Genomic DNA, 22,127 nt, shown 5'->3' on the forward strand with positions numbered 1-22,127 from the left:
GGGAATTGACAGTAGATCACAGAGCCCTTTGTACAGGAAGAGTGAAGGGAACACAGTTTCAGGGGGGCTGAAATAGGATGGGATCTACGAAGATAAATGGTTCTGAGGATTGCAGACTCGACTACTATGTTTCTTACATTCACTGCTACAGCGTAGGTGCCCTATAGCTTTTTTGGGGTGGCATGGTTTTTGGATGTTCTGTATGCTTTTCTAATTAAATGAGTATTGCATTTTATTTTATTAGGCACTGATTACTTGTAAAGTAAAATTATCAGAATAAGTATGCAGTGAAGTATTTCCTTCACTGTAAATCAATGCAGGTAAGTGACACCTGAAAGCTAGCAGCAGCCGTTTCAGAACCATGATAAAATTATATTAGAATCCATGGTATCTGCAAACCTTTCAACATTTCAGATGACTTGTTTGGGCTTACAGTTCTTATCTACTTTCTAGGTGGTTTCCAGAGAATAGTATAAGTAGTCAACCAATGCAAGATTTGTTTTGCTCAATAGTTATACTAATAGAGGTATTAAATATTGCTTACATGACCTGTTAATGACTCTGTGGATTTTATTAATATAATGAAAGAAGCTTTTTTAAAAGCTATATTTATATAACAATAGAACATATATAAAAGTTCAGATATAAAATAAAAATACATAATCTTTTCATTTTTATTTATAGATTAGAATTCATTTAGGAATGTGATAATCTTTTATAGAGCATAGAAGAGGAATTGTATGGGAAAGCACTGCAATTTATGTTTGATTATAAGGGCTTTGTGTGTATGTGCAACAGTTTTTGTTTTTTTTGGAAGCATATTAAAAAGCATTTCCTTCTTAAATCTAAAATATTACCTCCAAACTGACTGGAGAGAGAAAGTGTTGATATTTATTAAACCTATCCTAGTTCCAAAGCCAGTACATCTTTCCTCATATTTAGGATTCATTATGATTATTGTTTGCATTATATTTTTAAATCCATGTAAAGGTGTTTGTGTGCTTACTTCTTAATGACAAATGTGGTAATGTGACATCATATTAACTATTGAAGCATTCCTTGATATCATATGATTGCATTTTTTTAAAAAAACAACAACAGATGTGTGCATGTGTGTCCATATTATTTTTTGCTTTTTCAAAGGGGAAGTTATTTGTGTTTTCAGATATTAGGTACCATACAGTGTGGGTGTGTTGATTACAGCCTTCTTGAAAAATTACCTACGCTTTCCCTTCTAAAACACAAGCCCATTGAATTATATCAATTAGAGGTTATACTCTTGTGTGTTATGGAACAAACTACTGAAGAAACAGCCCCAATGCGATTAAGTAATTGAGGCCATTCTGCAATAATTAAGTCCTTGATAGTCAAAGTGCCTCAATCTAGGATTACTTAGTCTCATCATCTAGGAGTTATTTAAGATTTTAAAGTAAATTTCCTTGGGTCTCTCTTCTGACCACTGAGTCTTGGGCTGCTTTCTAGTGATCGGTACAAAACCTGCACAGAGGGCTTTTATTTTGAAGTTTTGATCTAGGAACCACGCTGTACTTTATTCCTGACCATCCATCACCCTACCCATCCTAGCAAAATGAAAGCAGTTTTAAACGCTGGTGGTGAGCTGGTTCTGGAGCTGGAAACACAATCTGTTATATCACTGTTAGACTTTAATATTCGTAAGGGGACAACAAAGTCAGAATGAAGTGTGCTTTTAAAAAGTATCTCTGGGGACGCACAAAACTGAACTATAGGCCAGGGAGTCCCAAAGTCTTTTCCTGTTCCCACCCCACCCTAGGCTTTAAGGATCATGTTTCATAGGTCTGTGGCATACAATAAATTAATCCCCTGACAGCCAGAAGTACCTGAGAGACAGGCAGAACACAATATTCAAGACTATAAAAGGGAAAGTGCATAGACCATGGAATTATTTATGACTGTTCCTATTGAATTGTTCAGATGAAGCACTGTAATATATGGTGTCCCTATGCATTATTACTTAGACACAAGCCTTATTGAGTTCAGTGGGATTTGCTCTGAAATAAGCAGATACATGCTTGCAGATACGGTACAGTAGTCTTCGACCCAAACTTACATTTAGAGACCCTTTTCTTAATTTTTGTTACCATATTTTTATGGTGATTACTGTTGCACCCTTCATCTGAGTAATGGGTCCCAAACTTATAGAAGTTTATATATTATTATATAAGCCTTTCATTTAGACTTCCTCAGATGTCAGATGTATGCTTCTTTCAAGTTACTTGTCTGAGCATTTGACGTAGGCTGAGAACCACTGAATTAAACCACTGTTTTCTTTGAGAGGTACTTATAACCTTGTGGAGACTGGGCTGTTCATTCTTTTTCATCCTGTACATGTTACACTAATCTAGCAGGTTTTTACCATGTCAGGTGGAGATAAGGAAACATTTCAGGGTGGGAACTAGCATTGAACATAATAAAGTTATCTTGTGATAATTACTCATTTTATCAGGTGACTGACTCTGCAACATGATTTATTACTACTTGCACAAGGGGCTTGAGGCAAAGTCATAGGGAGTATATCTCTCAGCTGCACCAGCTTTGATAAAACTGGCCACCTCTAAACGAAAGGTTGAATTGAGGGGTGGGGGAACAAATGGTGACTAAAATAATCCTGAAGCTGGGATATGGATCCAGAGAGCAAATCTTGGCTACCTGGTGGCTCTGAAAGCTCTTGCTGGAATGGAATTCTTTGGGTCAATGTTTGAAGCATTTTTGGAAGCCAAGAACCATACAACAAGCCTGGAGAAATTGGGCAGTTCAAGGGAAGACATTACAGCTTTTGAGAGACATTCTATTTGGATATTGGCTAAGGGTTTCCCCCTTTTGATTCCCATTTGTGGTATTGCTGTTATCAAAGAGTCTCTGGAAACAAATTATTGCCAAAACCAACATCTACTTAAGAAGATTGAAGGCAATTTTATACTTCCCAAGAAATATAGAGCTTTGGACCAAATAAATAGCTCACTGGAAAAATATACCTTTAATGAGTTATATTCAACAGTGTTTTACTCAAGAGTATAACCAGTGAGGGATGCGGGTGGTGCTGTGGTCTAAACCACAAAGCCTAGGGCTTGCTGATTGGAAGGTCAGCAGTTTGAATCACCGTGATGGGGGTGAGCTCCCATTGTTCAGTCCCAGCTCCTGCCTGCCTAGCAGTTCAAAAGCACGTCAAGTGCAAGTAGATAAATAGGTACCGCTCTGGTGGGAAGGTAAAATGGAGTTTCTGTGTGCTGCTCTGGTTTGCCAGAAGCGGCTTAGTCATGCTGGCCACATGACCTGGAAGCTGTCTGCGGACAAATGCTGGCTCCCTCAGCCTATAGAGTGAGTTGAGTGCGCAACCCGAGTTTGCGACTGGACCTAATGGTCAGGGGTACCTTTATTATAACCAGTGAAATTATTGAACATTACCAGGTAGTGCTCAGCACTGCTTGGGAATTTTTAGAATTTATTATTTTTTAAAGTTTTAAGCAGATGCAGTGGTTCCTTGGTTCTTGAATGTAATCCATTCCAAAAGTCCATTTTGGACATTCGAAAACCAAGACGCAGCTTCCAATTGGTGCAGGCGCCCCAGAAACAAAAGTCAACAGCCACATCAGACATTCGGCTTCTGAAAACTGTTCAAAAGCTGGAACACTTCCTTCTGGGTTTTCGGTGTTCAGGAGCCGAAATGTTTGAGTGCCAAGGCACTCGAGAACCAAGGTTCCACTGTACAGTGGTACCTCGCAAGACGAATGCCTCGCAAGATGGAAAACTCGCAAAACGAAAGGGTTTTTGGTTTTTTTAGTTGCTTCGCAAGACGATTTTCCTTATGGGCTTGCTTCGCAAGACGGAAACGTCTTGCAAGTTTGTTTCCTTTTTCTTAAAACCGTTAATACAGTTGACTTGACTTCGAGGAGCAACTCATAGCATGCGGTGTGGTAGCCTTTTTTGAGGTTCTTGAAGACTTTGGTGATTTTTGAAGCTTTTCCAAAACTTTTCCAAAACCGTGCTTCGCAAGATGAAAAAAACCGCAAGACGAAAAAACTCGCGGAATGAATTAATTTCGTCTTGCGAGGCACCACTGTAGTGTAATTTGTGAGCTTGGACCTGTTATGCCAAAAATTGGGTGAAGTTGAAAGTGGATCACTGTCACGGACAGGCTGGATGCAGAGGAGTGGTGAGACAAACCAGCTGGGGAATCCCCAGGAGAAGAGGGCTCAGAGCCAGGAGAGTGGTGGTAGGACAACAATGAGTGGTCAGAGGGAGACTGGCGGGGGAGATGTCAGAAGCTGAAGAGGTAACAGGGATTAGTGAGCAGGAACGGGCTGTCGCAAAGAGCAGTCCAGAAGCAGAGGGAGGTCAAGAAGCAAAGTGGAGTCAGGCTGATGAAGAAGCCTGGAAAACTCTCCTTCCTGCTGTTAGTTGCTTCCTCCCTGATCTCCCAGAACACAACAGAGAAATGAAGAGGGCAGAGCAAGAAAGAGCAGGCGAATGAGCCTTAGGCTGCTGGGGAAGAAACCGGGAGAGGGGCCTTAGAGAGTAGTGGGAAGGCAGGGACTTTCAGTCCTTGCAACTGACTCGTTGGGGCAAGAGTTGGAAAGAGTTGCTGTGATCACTAGGCCTGTACTGTTTTGGTTCCTTTGAATAAAGAGTTACCGGTAACTTGAGTGACACTGGGTGTTTTATTGCTGACCTGCTCAGGACTCTGGTAGGACTCCTGACAATCACCCTCAGAATTGCAGGCATATCTGCTAATGTAAATAAATAGGATTTATTGTATGTACCAACCACATTTGTATTTCATAAATGAATGGATCAAAAATATTAAGAAAGTAATGTGATAGGCCAGATATTGAGGCGGTGGCGGGGGGAAATCTTACTGCAATTTAATATTATTGGTTAGGGGAAATAAATCAAAACCCCATACTACATTGATCACCTCATATTGCTATAATTAGATGTCAACATTTGATGTCAGATTATATTTATCAATGTTATAATTTGAATAGTCCTATAATCTTTTTTATGTAGGGCTATGTAAAGGTCTGATTAGGAAGATGTTCTATGCGTATTAGCATAAAGCTAAAGCTTTGATTTTTCGTAAAGACAAAAACAAGGTGGTAGGTCAGTCTATGCAACCATATGACTTTCTTGGTACCAAGTGTGATATTGGGTTGCTTGATGGTGTGTTTGATCCCCTTTTGTTGTGCAAGAATAATACATTATGCTGGTTTTATTCATCCATCATTGCCTCGTGCTCTTCCTTTTAAGATTATTGCAGATAATTCCACCCCCAATCTTGTTAGGAAACTTCCAGTGATTCCTTTAAGGGATGCAAAACCAGTGGAAGGTACTGTGGATCATAGTCCAATCACTCACATGAATTTTAGGACAAAGAGGCTCTAGATGTTTGCTTGTCAGCCTTTTGAAAGGATGAATATTTCCATCTGTGAGCTACTTCTAGGCTGCATCAACAGAAGTATAGTATCCAGATCAAGGGAAGTAGTAGTACCACTCTATTCTGCCTTAGTCAGGCCACACTTGGATACTGTGTCGAATTCTGGGCACCACAATTTAAGAAGGATGCTGACAAGCTGGAACATTTGCAGACGAGGGCGACCAAAATGATCAAGGGTCTGGAAACTAAGCTTTATGAGGAGTGCTTGAAGAAGCTGGGTATGTTTAGCCTAGAAATTTTGAAACGGGAGAGATATGATAGCCATCTTCAAATAACTTTAAGGACTGTCACATGGAGGAGGGAGCATGTTGTTTTCTCCTGCTCTGGAGGGTAGGACTTCAGTACATATAGCTTCAAGCTCTTTCAAGACTGGCCTGATTCTGGTCTGTAGTACCAATATTTTACAAGTGTTGTGGTATAGTGTTCGTTGTGGCTCTCACACTAATGTATATGGTAGAGATTTTTGTCAATGCAGTTGGATTTCTTGGTATATTTACAAACCATGCAAGCAATGCTTGGTCCCAAAGTCTGGTCATCAATTCATAAAAATCTCTACCAGGAAGCAGGACCATGTTCTTGGAAGTATTTGCACATTCCTCGACTGCCAAAGGAGCAATGGCAGCAGCAGCAACACCAGTAAATATATAGGTTAAAGGGGCTTAGAAACCAATCTGAAGTCAACAAAAGCAAGCATGGTGCTAATCAAAGGATATAACAAAAACTCTTCACATCAGTCCCTTAACTGTGATGAATCAGAAAGAGAAAAGTTAATTATTTTTTAATGCACAATGATTATGTTTTACCCATTTAGGCGGGACTAAGGACGCTTCATGATATTGGACCTGAAATTCGGCGTGCTATATCCTGTGATTTGCAAGAAGATGAACCTGAGCAAAATCACCATGAGGAAGAGGAAGTATATAAAGTAAATGGACATATAACAAATTGGTTGGCTCGAACTTGTGAAATTTACAAAATTATGCTGCCATCCTATACATGCTTGCTTTGAAGTCCTGTTGAATTCAGCAGGTTGTACTTCTGAGTAAACATATATAGACTGATAGTAAACATTTTTGTTCAACACTTCAATATTTTTTCAAGGGGTTCAGTGCATTCTCCTTATGCCTCAGTTGTTTTACTATAGACTCTCTTATGCGAAGCAATTTGCAGTGCATAATTTCCTTACATTATGAGCAGGTAAGGTCTATTGAAGTCAGTGAAATTTCTCTCTGTGTAATATTTGGACAAGATGTGCTTATTGCACTACAGGAAACAGCCACACATCCAAGGCAGTGCAGAAAAAGTACATCAAAATGGGGGGGGGTAGTCAAGAGGGTATTAATACTTTTAATAATCATGATTTTAAATTAAATTTTAAGTTATTTTCTATAGGCATGTCACCTGACATGAATTTCACATGAAGAGTTAGAATTAAACTATTTTTAATTTCAAAAACAGAAGTTCTCTAGAACACATAAAACTACCAAATCAATAAAGTGATTGTAAATAAAAGCTGCTTGGTGACCTCCCATCTTTCAATGGAATAAAGCAGGGCTGTAACGGCAAAACTAGCAAACAGTTAATTTTGGAAGTTGGATGTTCTCATACAACAAAGATCATTTCTATATTTCAAATGTGCAAGGGGTTTGGACTGCATTCCTCCCTGAAATGTCTGGCCAGGACCACTATAGAATGATAACAGCATTTGCAATATCAACCCCAGAAATCTCCTATAGTGGTTGTTGTTTAGTCATTTAGTCGTGTCCGACTCTTCATGACCCCATGGACCAGAGCACGCCAGGCACTCCTGTCTTCCACTGCCTCCCAGTTTGGTCAAACTCATGTTAGTAGCTTCAAGAACACTGTCCAACCATCTCGTCCTCTGTTGTCCCCTTCTTGTGCCCTTAATCTTTCCCAACATTGGGGTCTTTTCCAGTGAGTCTTCTCTTCTCATGAGATGACCCAAGTACTGGAGACTCAGCTTCAGGATCTGTCCTTCCAGTGAGCACTCAGGGCTGATTTCCTTCAGAATGGATAGGTTTGATCTCCTATAGTTACATGTATTTTAAGCATGAAGTTGATGGCTATGTCCTGTTGTTTGTGAGTTTCCAATAGCATATGAAAGCCTAGGGAGAAAGCTGGCCTGATCAAAGATGGCTCCTGCCACTAACTTGAGATTAGAGTTGTCATTGACAGCAAGAATGGGGATTGTTAAGACTTTGGAGGCAGACACCTCACCAGATGTTTTCTTCTGCCAATTGTCATTGCTTCTGTCTTCCCTAGATTGAGCTCCAAGAGATACTGCTCCTATCTCCATCTTAGTCCTGACTAGACTGCACCATCTGGGTTAGGTGTAAAAAGAATAACAGAATTGCATGCCATCCACTCTTTTCATAAGAAACTCTGAGCACTTTACTGTATGATGCACCATCCATGCATATAGGTTGAGCTGCATGGATGGTCAACTTGATCCACAGCGTGGGCAGTTGCAGTGGAGCACAACTTGCTCTTCCAGCTGTATGAGAACCGAATCACAGAACTCTTGATACTATCTGCAACACCAAGATCGTTGTGGCATGGCTTTAAGTCATAGTTTTAACGGACAGTTGAAATTTCAGGATATATGCTGTCTATAGTATAGTTTGTACATGCTATAATAATTGATGACTTTATTTTGCTTGGCTATCAACTACAGACACTGTAGTCTGAGTATCTATGGCACAGTGCTTTTTAAAACACTCACTTATTGGCATTGCTTGCAGACTTTCAATGTAGCAGCATAATATAGCTGCCATGATCATGGGCACCCCCGTATCACTACAGAAGACCTTGTATAAAACAACACATTATGACGGTGCAATAGCTTGACCTCAGGACCATGAATGTACCACATAATGGTATGCACATACACTGATGCAAGCTTGGTTTCAGCAGTGTATTATATTAACTAACTGATTAACTTGTATATTGCAGAGAAATGGTGCCCTGTTTGGAAATCATGTAAACCATGTTAGCAATGATACAAGGGATTCATTTCAGCAGATCAATACCACGCACCGTCCCCTGCATGTCCAAAGGCCTTCAATTCCATCTGCGGTTGAGACTACCGAGAAAAATGTGCCTCCTCCAGCAGGAAACTCCTTATTTCACAACCACCATAGTCATCATAGCCATCATAACCACAACTCTGTAGGGAAGCATGTTCCAAACTCAACAAATGCTAACCTCAATAATGCCAACATGTCCAAAGTGGCTAATGGAAGACACACAAGTGGTGGAAGTCATGAGTACATATCTGAAACTGGGCATCGTTCCCACTCCAGAAGTGATCGTCATGAGAAACGTAGAAGATCTGCCAATAGGAGGTAAATCTGAAATACGGTGTTTGGGTTCAGACCATTCTATATCCCAGTCACATTGTTGTACATAATGCTTATGAACTAATCAAATACAGTCATACCCCAGGTTACAGATGCTTCAGGTTGCATTTTTTCGGGTTACGGACCCGCCAAAACCTGGAAGTACCGGAACAGGTTACTTCTGGGTTTCAGTGGTTGCGCATGCGCAGAAGCGCCGAATTCCAACCTGCACATGCGCAGACGCGCCACTGCAGGTTGCAAACGTGCATCCCGCACGGATCATGTTCGCAACCCAAGCGTCCACTGTAGTGGGTTTGTGGTTTGTTTGTTTGTTTTTTTTACAAAAAAGTGCATACCATTTTCAATCCTTCATTCCTTTCGGTCTTGGAATAAAAATTTGGCTGCTTTTTGACCACTTATCCTTGATTATCTCACTGGCCTGGATTCATTTTATAGATTACTTGAAACTTGTATTTCAGTATATAGCTTGCATTTAGCTTTTTGTTCAGCTACATGTTCTGATTTAGTTGGTTACCTGATCCAGCAAATTCCCATGAGAACTACCTTACTGGGGTGAAGAGAATCAGATCAATTCAACAGATACAAGCATTAATAGCATGTTCTGCTCTACAGTTCATTAAGTCAAGAACTAATTGCAAATCAGTGTTTCTCTTTTATTAAAGTAGCATATCTTAAAATATATTTCAGGGGTGGGGTGTTGTAGATAAATTTATTAAATAAGTACCTTACTATCACCAGATCATGAATGCTAATTATACTTCTTTTCTCCTTCTACATTTTTCCCCTCTTGGATAGATCTCGCTATTATGAAGCTTACATTAGGTAAGTAAATACAGTGTGAAGCTCTTGGCAAAAGGGTAGTGACATGCCCAGATACAACTGAGCATGCTTTCAAAAATAATTTCAGTCCATAGCAAAAACAGCATGAGTTGTGATACTCACATTGGGGTAATTATAAACTGTGGGGCCCATAAGAATTTCTCAGAACATTATGGGCATCATGAGAAAGAATAATTTTTAAGACTACTCCAGTTCATGAGTATACAAATGTGTGAAAGGGGTAACAAGAATATGCACACCAGACATGCTTCCATGACCCTGACATCTGCATCAGCCCCACTGTGGCTGCTGCATGTTCTTCAGACTGAAGAGGGCCTGAAACTATTATTTGGGCATAACTTGAACCTTAAAAAGGAATAGGAAAGCAGAGAGCTGCATACAACCCACAGCCCAATTTCATGCAGGTGGCAAGGGAAGAAAAATGAGGGAAAGGTGGTGGCAGAGGGGGAAGGGAGGGAGAGGGGATGTCCTTTGGTTCTGGTCCCACCCATCACTGGCTACACCTCTACCCACTGCCAAGATGTAGCTCCTGACAGATTACCTTCCTTTCAACAGAAAAATAGTTTCTCTAGCCATGATAGTGTTTCCTGCTTAGCAGGGGGTTGGACTCGATGGCCCTTGTGGTCTCTTCCAATTCTATGATTCTATGAAATACAGGAAAATACTAGAGACGTATGGCTTATTCTTGAACCAAATGAAAATAAAGTGGTTGTCAAGTGTTTTATATTCCTAAAGTAAGATCACTGACACCCAAACTTTGTACAGTCAGACTTGCTTCGTCCTAACTAATAATAGCTTTTTCTTCTCATGCATGCTATAATAAAAGCAACGAGACCTTTTTTTTACTTCACTAAATTCTAAAACCATGTGTGTTATCTTTTAAGATGACATTAGAAAAGCATACCGGAAGCGAAAGTCCACAGTGATAGGCATTAGACCACATTTCTGCTACAATGCTTTATGCATAGGTGTAAAAGGCAAGACAGCAATGTTTCCAAAGAAGGGAAATTTGTGAAAAGTGCAGCTGCAACAATTTATGTCAACATTGTTCCTTCAAGAAATTAGGCCTTGCCAAACATCTATGTCCTATCTGTAGGTCAGAATCTGGGGATAGACATCTACCCACAATTTGCCGAGAAGATCATGAAATTCGAGATTATTATAATGATGATTGCTACCTGGATGATCAGGAATATTTTAGTGGTGAAGAATATTATGAAGAAGACAGTATGCTGTCAGGAAGCAGGTAAGATTCCTAGTCTTTATTGAGAAAACAGTTTTGTATATACCTAAATCAGTTATGAAGATAATTTTATGTTCTGTATAGCAAAGAAAGAAAAACTATTTTAATGTGCCACTGGAGTTCTGTAATATGCAGGGAGCCTACACAGATGGAAAAGACTTCCTATTTCAGATTTTACCCTGAACACACAAGGGGCCAAGAGGAGCCATATCACCTTGAGGCAGGGCTAGACATATGGCCAAACAGCTTATTTGAATCCACATTGCTCCCTAAGTTAGCACATGAAGAGGCCACAGGAAGGCACACATCCAGGTCAAGGAAATACAGTTTAACAGAAAATACTAGGCAGGCAGAAAATTTGGGAGAAAGCATGAAATTGATCTTAATATTTGGGAATGGAAAATCTTGTAGTGGCAAGAAGATGAAGATACTAGAATGGCCAGAAGATTGCAGGTCAGAAGATATAATAGGCACAGTGAAAACGTAATTGGGTAACTGGATTAGAGTACTATCAGAACTATTGTGCTGTTTTTGTTTTCCTCAACATACTTCTGTGAGATCCTTTCATCTGTTTTTTATGAGAAGACAATTCACCTAAAACAAAATTGGGCCACAGCTCTCATCATTCTTGATCATAAACAATGCTGCCTTGGTCTGATGAGTTACACTCCAACATCATCTGGGGATTTTCCATTCATGACCTACATTGGATTAAAGTTTAGTTAACTCCTAGTTCTAATTAAATGCAGGGCAAGGAGTTGGTTGCTGCAAAAAATAAAAAATAAAAATCAGTATTACCGGTATTTATCCTGTGATCAGCAAACCTCATATCTTGACAGTGAGTCACATGTTATCCCAATATTGGATTAGCCTCTATATGGCATGATAAATCTGCAAGAAACACCTATAATTAGGGTTTGAGGAACCACTGAATAAAAAGATGGTTACTTTTTATGAGCTAGAAATGCCTTGAGTAATAATAATAATAATAATAATAATAATAATAAATTATTATTATTATTTTTTATAAAAAAATTTATTGGTTTTTCAGATTTTATAAAGACATAACACACACAAATAAACAAAAACAAAAACATGCATAATTTCAAAAATCTTACTTTCATAACCTTGTTCCTTGACTTCCCCCCACCCCCCTTCATGCATCCCAATTTCCATAATTATGTCCGCAAGTTATTATTTCTCCTCTTTACCATCTTAATATAGCATTTTTTATAGAAAATTTAGATTCTTTCCTAAGTTGGACTCAGGTTCCCTTCCATCGATTTCCCAGTTTGTATTAGATAAAATACATATTAATTAAACCCAAAAGTCATAAGTGTTTTTAAGTTCTGTTTTCCCCCTCCCTCCCATCCCCGGTTTCCGTCCCTTCCCAAATACATGTCCATAATAACAGTTCTTAGCCTGGATTCCTCACATCCGAGGCCTTCAAATCTCTTTCAGTCCCTCTCCGCCAGTCTTGTTGGTAGTCCTTTATGTTGGTCAATAAATCTCGAAGAAGTTCTGTCTCATTCAAACCAAATTTTCTTTCCACAAGAGTACTTAAAAACCGTTGCTGCAAAAGATCCACAAACCCTTCATCTTCAAAGTGGAGGCCCCAGTCATATTTCTTCTTTATTTTAAGTTCCTGTATTCCAAGTGCTCTAGAGGCCTCCTCCTTCATCTTTCGCATCTTTCGCAGATTTGTAATCCATGTGATCCAAAGGTCTTCTTGTTTATACTCCACTAGTGTAGCCTTCTGGTTGGTACTTTCCATCTGTACTTTCTCCTCTCCTTGTTTAGTCTTCAATTCTTGAGATATCTCTTTCAATTCAGCTGTGGATTCTTTCTCATTCAAGTCCTCAGTACATTTAGCAGAGCTGTTTATTCCAGAAGTCAAGGTCATGAGCTGTTTGTTCATAGTCAGACTCTGCTCTTGTAAAATTCCAACAAGATAGAACATTCTTTCTATCTCCGCTAGTAACTTTCCATCCACCGCCATTGTAATGTCTCAGAAATCCCCCTAGAGGGAATCTGATTACTTAGTAATCTTTTTCCAACAGCCCTCTGCTTCGTTAGTTTCTTTGTTTCCACCAACTTTAATTCAATTGTATCACATTTAGTCCAGAGGGATCTTAGGTAGGAAACTTTTTTACTTTAAATTGCCCGTTTGACAGTTTTGACAGCTGTCAAACTCCTTTCCTCTTCAGCAGGCTCAGAGGCAGGACGCTCCCGGGCCCGGGAGGCGGGGTTACACACAGCAAAAAGAAAGTCTTCTAAAATTCCACTCTTACACTCCAGCTCAAAGCTTCTTTTATCAAATCGTGAAAGTTAATGTCTTTTTAACTCACCGCAAAAGGGTAGGCTCTCCAGCTTAGTTCTCTGCTATTGCTTTAAATCTTCTGCAGGAGGGGGGGTGCGGACTTCCTTTTGACACATCCCCCGGTCGTATCAAATTCAAAAGTAATTTATTTTAAAGTCCAAATTCCAATCTACTCACGGGTTGCTTCTTTTCAGGTCCGAATTTAAGGAAACAAGTCAGCGCTCTTCAGCCATGGCACACGGCTCCGCTCCGCTGGGATAGCGGTCTACTCCCAGCACCACGCCACTCTCCGTACCCTCTCCGTAGCCTTTAAAAAGGCTCTTCGTGGGTCGGGGAGGGCACTTAAGGTGCCCACCGAGTCACCAGGTCCTCAGGCATCCGCGCCTGAGGTTTTTGAGGGTCCCCGCGTCGCCGTCGCGGCAAGACCCGTCCCCAGCGGAGCCGATTCCCTCCGGAGCTCGGAGGGAATCCGCCATTAGCTGTTCGCGCCAACCCGGAAGTCCAATAAATTTTTATTATTTATACCCTGGCTATCTGGCTGGGTTTCTCCAGCCACTCTGGGTGGCTTCCAACAAAAGATTAAAAATATATTAAAACATCAGTCATTAAAAACTTCCCTAAACAGGGCTGCCTTCAGATGTCTTCTAAATGTCAGATAGTTGTTTATTTCTTTGACATCTGATGGGAGGGCAGCAGGGCAGCAAATTGTTAGTTATGTAATTTATTGCTGTGTTTTTTTTACTGCCCGGGATGGAGGGAAGGCAGTTGTGGCAGTTGAAGTACTATGATAACTTACAGTCCTTACATACTCTGCACTTTGATTTTTTGGGGGAAGGGCAATATTTGCTTCTTCAGCTTGAGACAGCAAAATGTCCTGGGCTATTCCTGTATGACCTGCATTAATCATCTGTTTCTTTACCGCAGGTGTACATATGACTATCCCAGTAGATATCACTGTAATGATTTGGACTTTGAACGGCCAAAGGGTTACCATCACCCACATGGTTTTTTTGAGGAAGATGACTCCCAGATGTGCTATGATTCAAAAAGATCTCCGAGGAGGCGGTTGCTACCTCCAACACCCACACGTGAGTACAACTGGGAAAGTTGGCTTCATTATATGGACGTATGTTTGGTTTGCTACAGGACCTGTGGATGTCTCTTGGCCCCATGGTATCAAAATTATTCTACTCACCATAAACAGTCAGAAACCAGAGGCAACTCATTCACAGAATAACACTGTTGCGATAGTTAACGAACAGAGAAAATAGTCGACCAACTATGGAATTTATTCTGGACACTTATTCCACCATCCAGTCCTTTAACTGAAAACGGGTTGCTGAAGTTCTTTAACAGTCAGAATTAGAATTGATCCAGATTGATCTATACTTTCCAGATTAGCATTTGAAATCTACCCTCTGTTACCAAAACAGCATTCCTTTATGGGGTTATTTTTTAACTGCTCTTCACCCCAACACCACAAGACAGGTTACATTTAGGACAATACCATCACATAAACATGCATAATTAACAAACCATAGAAAAGCAACACGAGCATAGAACAGATACAACTAGCAACACCATTTAAAGGGAGGACAAACAAAATATCCTATTTCACTTCCAAAGGCCAGAGGAAACAGGTTTATCTTAAGCAAAAGATGCAAAGAGGGAGTTCCACAGTTTTGGGGTCATCACAGAGAAGGCCCTGTTTAAAACTACTGGACCTGTGAGGTGGCAATACCAAGAGAACCACTTCTGCTAATCTCAATACTTGAGCTGGCATGAATAGGAGGAGGCTATATTTGGAGTGTAGGACTAATGCAAACACCTTGAATTGGGCTCAGAAACAGACCAGCAACCAGAGCAGATGTTTCCAAACAGATGTAATATGAATCCTTGCAGCCATATTAGGCATTCTTCTACCTTCCACATTCTGTGCCAGTTGCAGCTTCCAAACCTTTTCCAAGGGCACCACCACCACATAGAGTACACTGCAGCAGTCCAATCTGGACACTACCGGAGCATGGAGTAAAGTGAGCAAGTGATTTCTTCAGGAGGAGCCATAGCTGGCTAGCCAGCTGTAGCTAGAAATAGGCACTCCTAACTACCAAAGCCACACAGGCCTCCAGCGACAGCACTGCATCCAACAGTGCCCCCAGCTACGCCATTGCTCATTCTCATCCAGAACAGTCTGCCTCACCACCTCCCGGGCTTGGGAACTTGGAACACGTAACACTCCTGTCTTGTCTGGTTTCACTTTCAGTCTCTTGGCTCACGTTCAGCCCATTACTGTATCCAGGCACTGGCCTAGCTACTGAAATGTCTCTCCTGATTCAGATGGTGCACAGAGAGCGCTATATGTTATCCACACATTGATGGCACCTCACTCCAAAACTCCTGATGACGTTTCCAAGAGCATAGTTGTTAAAAAAAACATGTGGAACAGAATGGACCCCTCTGGGATGCCGTGCCATAGGTCAATCCCCCCAGTGGCAAGGAATAGCTTCAGTTGTGTTTTATGAAACCAACCCTAAAGGTAGGGATGGAACTGCTGAAATACAGTGGTTAGTGCAGGAGAATACCATTGTCTACAGTGGTCAAAATCCAAACAGAAGTCAAGGAGAATGAGCAGGGTTGCACTCTTTCCCAACAAAGGCCATCAACCAGCACAACAAAGGCAGTTATGGTACCATGACATACACTACCCAAAAATAGAACTTGAAGTCTAGAAATGAGAGCCTAAAGCTTAAGGCATTCTGTAGACAATCGATACACCTTGTCAGGAAACCCTTCCCTCCTAAGAGATAAAATTACGTGATCCAAAACAAACTTGTTACTGTAAAAAAAATAGTGTCATGTAACTTTTTGCTGTTTTGGACCCAGACTGCAACATGTAACCAGGCAACAGGATCACTTCCTTTGCTGTGTATTTGCTGTGAAGTTACAATGCTGTTAGGGACACAGGTGGTGCCTAGGGCTTCCTGATCAGAAGGTCGGCGGTTCGAATCCCCGTGACTGGGCTCACTTGAACCTTTAATAATTGAACTAATCTATAGTAGCAAACTTACAGCTCTTGTGCAAGCATACAGTTTAGAAATTAATGTGTACATACATACTTCCCCACCCTGAAAATGCAGTTTAAACAAAACCATGAAGTCTCTACTCCATGGTTGTTTTAAGCCTTTCTACTGATGACTGCAGGGACGCGGGTGGCTCTGTGGGTTAAACCACAGAGCCTAGGGCTTGCCAATTAGAAGGTTGGCGGTTCGAATCCCCGCAATGGGGTGAGCACCTGTTGCTCGGTCCCTGCTCCTGCCCACCTAGCAGTTCGAAAGCACGTCAGAGAGCAAGTAGATAAATAGGTACCGCTCCGGCGGGAAGGTAAACGGTGTTTCCATGCACTGCTCTGATTCACCAGAAGCGACTTGGTCATGCTGGCCACATGAGCCGGAAGCTGTGCGCTGGCTCCCTCGGCCAGTAAAGTGAGATGAGCGCCGCAACCCCAGAGTTCTCTGCGACTGGACCTAATGGTCAGGGGTCACTTTACCTTTACCACAAAGCCGTTTAGCTTCCCTTCGCTAGTTGTGAAATTGATTTGCAACAAACCAACAGAAACAATAGCCCAGTTAAATGCAATTCTGTTCTAAGGCTTAGTATTATAATAAGCCACAACAAACCTCAGGGAAGTGATGAGAAAATACATTAAAAGGTGTGAGATAACAATTACTTGACACAACAAATAAGGATGCTCAGTAAACTCATCAACTGGAAGCAACCATAATGCTAAACCTCGGTTTAGAGTTACATGCAAACCAAGCCATAGATGATGCCTGCATCTTTGTTTCTATCTTGTTTCTATCCTATCTGCCTCACCCTTGGGGTAACATAATCTAAGGTTCAATGCTGGAAGACTTAAGGTTGCTATGCACAAGAAGGAAGCATTGTCAGATGCAACATGTGACGGGCGATTTGAATTTTGAGATCACAAGGAAGTGAATTAGTGTTGCATTTGTTCCTGGAGAAGCAAACTTTCTCTTATATACACAGGCTTATAGTACTGATACAAATTAAATAAATACTACTGTTATTTCAGTGACTTACTTACCGGCACATGTCTTGTCCTTTTTACTCCCTCTGTTAACATAATTGCCATGGGCTTCTTGATTATGGATGAAATTAACTCAAGGAAAAATCAGTTGTAAAGAAGGTTTCCTAAGTTATTTAATTCACACCCAGCATGATACATTATTTTACATCATGATTTTATATTGGTTATCTCAGCTGTGCGATCTAGGAGACTGTCTTGGGTTTCTGTCAACACTTTTGAGACATAATTGGCCTTTCAACATGTTTTCTTCAAAGTGTCAAAAAACAAAACAAAACCCTACACCATTAGAACTGTGGTTTTTATTGAGTATAATGCAATTTTGCATTATCACACTTCCCTCCTTGGGCCAGGCAGACTGCCTTGGAGAGTTATCAAAACTTTGGATTTTATGGATTATTATCGTTTGCAGCCTGACGCTTCATAGATCAATCTGTCTATCCTAATGGTAATACCAGAAAATGACCTAATTGTAGCTAGCAATCAGTAAGTTACTCCTTAAGACAACCCAAAACTATTTGCCACCTTTCCTGCAATTGACTAGTAGTTGCTCCTCTTGAAACTGTCTCCAGAAAATAGTAATCACCAATTCAATCTTTTCATGTTTCAGCAAATCGCCGCTCTTCCTTTAATTTTGAATGCCTCCGCAGACAGAGCAGTCAGGATGAAATCCCACTATCCCCCACTTTTCACCACCGCACTGCTTTGCCCCTGCATTTAATGCAACAGCAGGTGAGTTAAAACACAGTGTTCACACTTTAGTTGCAGAATTCTATGTTTGATATGTAATTTTATGCCACTTCTTTGGAATATGTCAATACTGGCAACACTCAGGGTAACGAAAGATAGGAATCCCTTTCCAAGTGTCCTTAATAGGGTTTGAGCAAACACGGGAAGAGAGAAGAGCCTGCCTGGGCATGCTAGCTCCACATCCGGTCCCTGTCACCTTCTGGGTGTTCCAAGACAACTGTTTGTGGGAAGGAAACCTCCTGTACTCGTGGAGGCTCCTGTGCCTTTTGAAACTGGGGCAAAATCAAGGCTCCCCAGTGCATGTAGATAGTTAGGGCAGGCAATCTCTCTCTGACACATGGAGGTGTGATAGCAAGGATGGATGGATGGTGGGAGGATGTTAGCTGCCTTAAGCCTCATTCTAAATGCCCAACTAGAGATTTTGTAAGGTCCCCGGCACGTTAAAACTCCTGAGAGCTCAGCTTTCTGGATCCTGAATTGGGGAGAGAAAAACGTGACTGCAGGGGAATGGGAAGGGTGCTCCTATGCCTCTAGACTATTTTTCAGCAACTGTTTGTTCACCAAGTCCAGTCTCAGGAGGAAAAAATGGTCCTGATGGGCAAGACAAAGAGCAATTTGGATCCTTAAAGGGTTTGGTAAGCAACTCGTACTTCCCTGGTTAGTTACAAAGGGCCAGATTCAACCAAGTTGCTGTACCAGCAGAAGCCAGCTAGCTCAGTGGAGCTCCCCCTCACCTTTCTTCCTCCTGAGCCCTCCCCAAATCCCAACCCCAGAATAGCATACAGAGGGAGGAGAGAGATCAGTCCATTTGGCAAGGAAAAACGCTTGTGCTAACAGAACAATCTCCTTAGCACGACATGGAATCCCTCCCTTACAACTTTTGCAAGTTACAATCAGCTATGTCTACGATCCTATTAATGCTTCTACTGAAGAATGGTGTATGTTGCATTTTGATGGGTTTTTTCTGGGGCTGACATTAAACAGCAAAATTTGGCTTTATGCATTTTCCCTTGGAACTAAGTCCCACTGACTCAGGGGGCTTAATCTCATGTAAGTGGGCATAAGACTGCAAGCCAATCCTATGTGTGGTTGCTCAGAAGTAACAGGAGTTGATTGTACTGAGAGCGTGTCCCAAAATTAAACCATTGGTCTCATGGTGTAGTTGCAAAGGTTGAGTAGCTTGGCAAAAAGTTCTGTATTTCAGAGACGGGAAACCTGTGACCAACCAGATGTTGTTGGACTCCATTAGCCCCCAGCCAGCATGGGCAATGTTCACAGACAATGGGAGCTGCAGTTCAGCAACAACTGGAGAGTGACAGCTTCCCTATCCTTGATGTAATTATTTATTTCTGCAAACATTCAGTAGAAGTTGCTGTAATATCTTAGGACGCTGCACCCAGTGCATTTTTAATAATAATGCTTTTTCTTCCCCAATATTAGGTCACATTAAAGGCTCATCCAGACTTCCTTTTGTGCCACACCGATCTTCACTGCATCTGAGCCCTTTTTCTTTTAGCCCTGAAGCTTTCCCTATGAATCGGAACAAATGCAAATATACAGACAACCTGAGTTCCCATTTGTTCTGATTCAGAATCAAATTTTCCTGGGGAAATGACAGGCCAAAAAAATGCTTGGAAATGTAGCTTTGAAGTGTGGAGCTACACTTGGAAAGTGTGGGGCCAAAGGTTAGTGTGGATGACAGTGTCGTAGCGTGGGGGGTGCCAGGGGTGCCGGCCGCAACATTTGGGGGGGGGCGCGTTTGGCCGGCCCTCCTCGAGGAAGCAGGAACCCCACTGTCCTCGGACCTCCTCCGAAGGCTGGCGGTGGGGCGGAGAGACCTCCTCCCGCCGCCAGCCTTCGGATGGCTGCTCCGAAGCCTGGTGGTGGGGCAGAGAGACCTTCTCCCCGCGCCAGCCTTCGGGTTAGGGGGCGCAAATTACTTGCCTTGCCCCGGGTGCTGAGAACCCACGCTACGCCACTGGTGGATGAGCCCCGTCTTGAATACTGGGTTCAATTATGCCTATTTTGCACCATTCCATATTCAAAAATATGAACACTGGGTAACACTGCTAGGATCTGTTTCAGAGTTTCTTGCTGTCCGAAGTGCTTACACAGGATGGACCTCAGTCATGCAGCCAAAGAGTTACAGCACACTGGTTACTCCCTTAGCTGAGACTTGGGTGCCACAGTTCAGTGCACAGCTAGGCACGTTAAGTCTCATCGCAATCAGTGGAAGTTAAACACAATATAATTCTGGACTATGGCCAGTATTTTAACCCAGCACAACTTCAGGGTTGTTAAAAGTTTCCAATATATTTCCTGGCAACCCCAAAACACAGTGAGCTTTAAGCCATATTTCACATGTTTTGTTGAGAGAAGAGAGAAGTAATAAATCAAAGTTCTATGCTCTCTCTCACGCACGCATACACACACACACACACACACACACACACCTCTCCTGTTTGTTTTACACATTCGTTGTCCACCATGTTCATAAATGCAAATCATAAGTAAATTGAACAATGGCATGGTTCACTCTTCAATCTAAAAACAAACAAATGTCTGATTGAACACCTTAAGTGGCTCGAGATGACAAGTGATTACTGGCTGAAACTACTTTGCATGTGATCTGCTACTGCCTTCATAAATCTGTGGGTGTATTAGCTTTTAATCTCTTCTTCAGGTCATGGCTGTTGCAGGTCTGGATGCCACTAAAGCTCACCGGCATTCCCCCAGCCGTTCAACACGTTCCTGGGCCACACCACCAGCTACCCCACCCAACCGTGACCGTACTCCTTATTATACACCTCTTATCCAAGTTGACCGAGCAGAATCAACGGAACATATGAACGGCAGCCTCCCGTCTTTGCATAGGAGCTCCTGGTACACAGATGATCCTGATATTGCCTATCGGACATTTACGCCAGCTAATTTGACTGTACCGAGCGACTTTAGGCATAAGCATAGTGACAAGCAGAGAAGTGCGGATAGTTTGGTAGAAGCGGTAAGTGCTTTGAGCTCCTGTTTTTAGCTGCATGGTTTTACTTAAGTCGTTTTAGAATACAAAGGCTTACCGGCCATTACACATACTTAAATCGCTAGAGGCCATAAACAGCAGAGACAGCCCTGTTCCATCTACAACACATAAGGACACTTGAGCGATTTGCCAGCCATGATCACTAGCCCTGCAATAGGCTGTGAAGAGCAGGAAGAAGATCAAGAAGGTTGCTGCATTTCCAAGGCAAACCAACAACTGATGTTTCAAAGGGCCCCAGATGGAATCCTAAAACCATAGAATCAGAGTTGGAAGGGAGCCCCAAGGGACATCTAGTCCAACCCCCTGCAATGCAGGAATCTCAACTAGAGCATCCCTGACAGGTGGCCATCCAACCTCTGCTTAAAAACCTCCAAGGAAGGAGTGTGCACCACCTTCCAAGGAAGTCTTGACAGAATCAGATGAGATGCCTCAAATGGTTTCAAAAGTTGTCTGGGAGCAGCCACAGCTTGCAGTGTCTACTTAAAAGGCTGGGTGGTGGGGCTGAGGAGGAATTCCCACTGTCTCTGTGTTTGGTAGTGATAGAGTTCAGAGCAGAAGAGGGTTGAAGTATTGCTACTCCACGCCCCTCAAAATCTGAGGCTGATGGGAAGACACAGATGATGCAGCAGTGATGTTATCAGGTGCACGTTGCTAATTTGGTTACAGAAGCCTAATTTGGTTACAGAAGGCTCATTTGCTTACAGAAACACCCCAACATATTAAACAAAGAAACAGGTGGCTTTTTGTTTTGTTTTATGAGAAGGCTGTTTTACGAGTTTTGCCAGATAAGGAAGGAACACTGATACAGTAACAGCAGTGTCACTTAGGGAATTGCCAAAGCAGCAAAGAGACAAGTGCAAGACCATATTCTGCCTTTCCACCCTGCAGTGACATATTCTTTATTATGGTAAAGGTAAAGGGACCCCTGACCATTAGGTCCAGTCGTTACAGCGCTCGTCTCACTTTATTGGCCGAGGGA

The 22,127-nt window shown here is 41.8% G+C and overlaps 1 protein-coding gene across 29 annotated transcripts in view; it reads left to right on the forward strand.

Moving 5' to 3' along the window:
• Positions 1–22,127, forward strand: part of CACNA1D (calcium voltage-gated channel subunit alpha1 D) — a 201,710-nt gene that overhangs the window by 175,910 nt on the left and 3,673 nt on the right. For 28 of the 29 annotated variants that reach the window (XM_082209169.1, XM_082209165.1, XM_082209170.1 and 25 more), the window contains 7 exons: positions 6,285–6,398; positions 8,447–8,838; positions 9,649–9,675; positions 10,790–10,939; positions 14,181–14,344; positions 17,972–18,093; positions 20,795–21,115. In XM_082209169.1, coding sequence (XP_082065295.1) covers positions 6,285–6,398; positions 8,447–8,838; positions 9,649–9,675; positions 10,790–10,939; positions 14,181–14,344; positions 17,972–18,093; positions 20,795–21,115 — 1,290 coding nt within the window. Of the gene's footprint in view, positions 1–6,284; positions 6,399–8,446; positions 8,839–9,648; positions 9,676–10,789; positions 10,940–14,180; positions 14,345–17,971; positions 18,094–19,551; positions 19,805–20,794; positions 21,116–22,127 lie in introns of those variants that run through there. The other variant, XM_082209161.1, reaches the window with a different exon arrangement.

The sequence above is a fragment of the Podarcis vaucheri genome, assembly GCF_965113315.1.
Source record: "Podarcis vaucheri genome assembly, chromosome: 2".
Lineage (NCBI taxonomy): Eukaryota > Metazoa > Chordata > Lepidosauria > Squamata > Lacertidae > Podarcis > Podarcis vaucheri.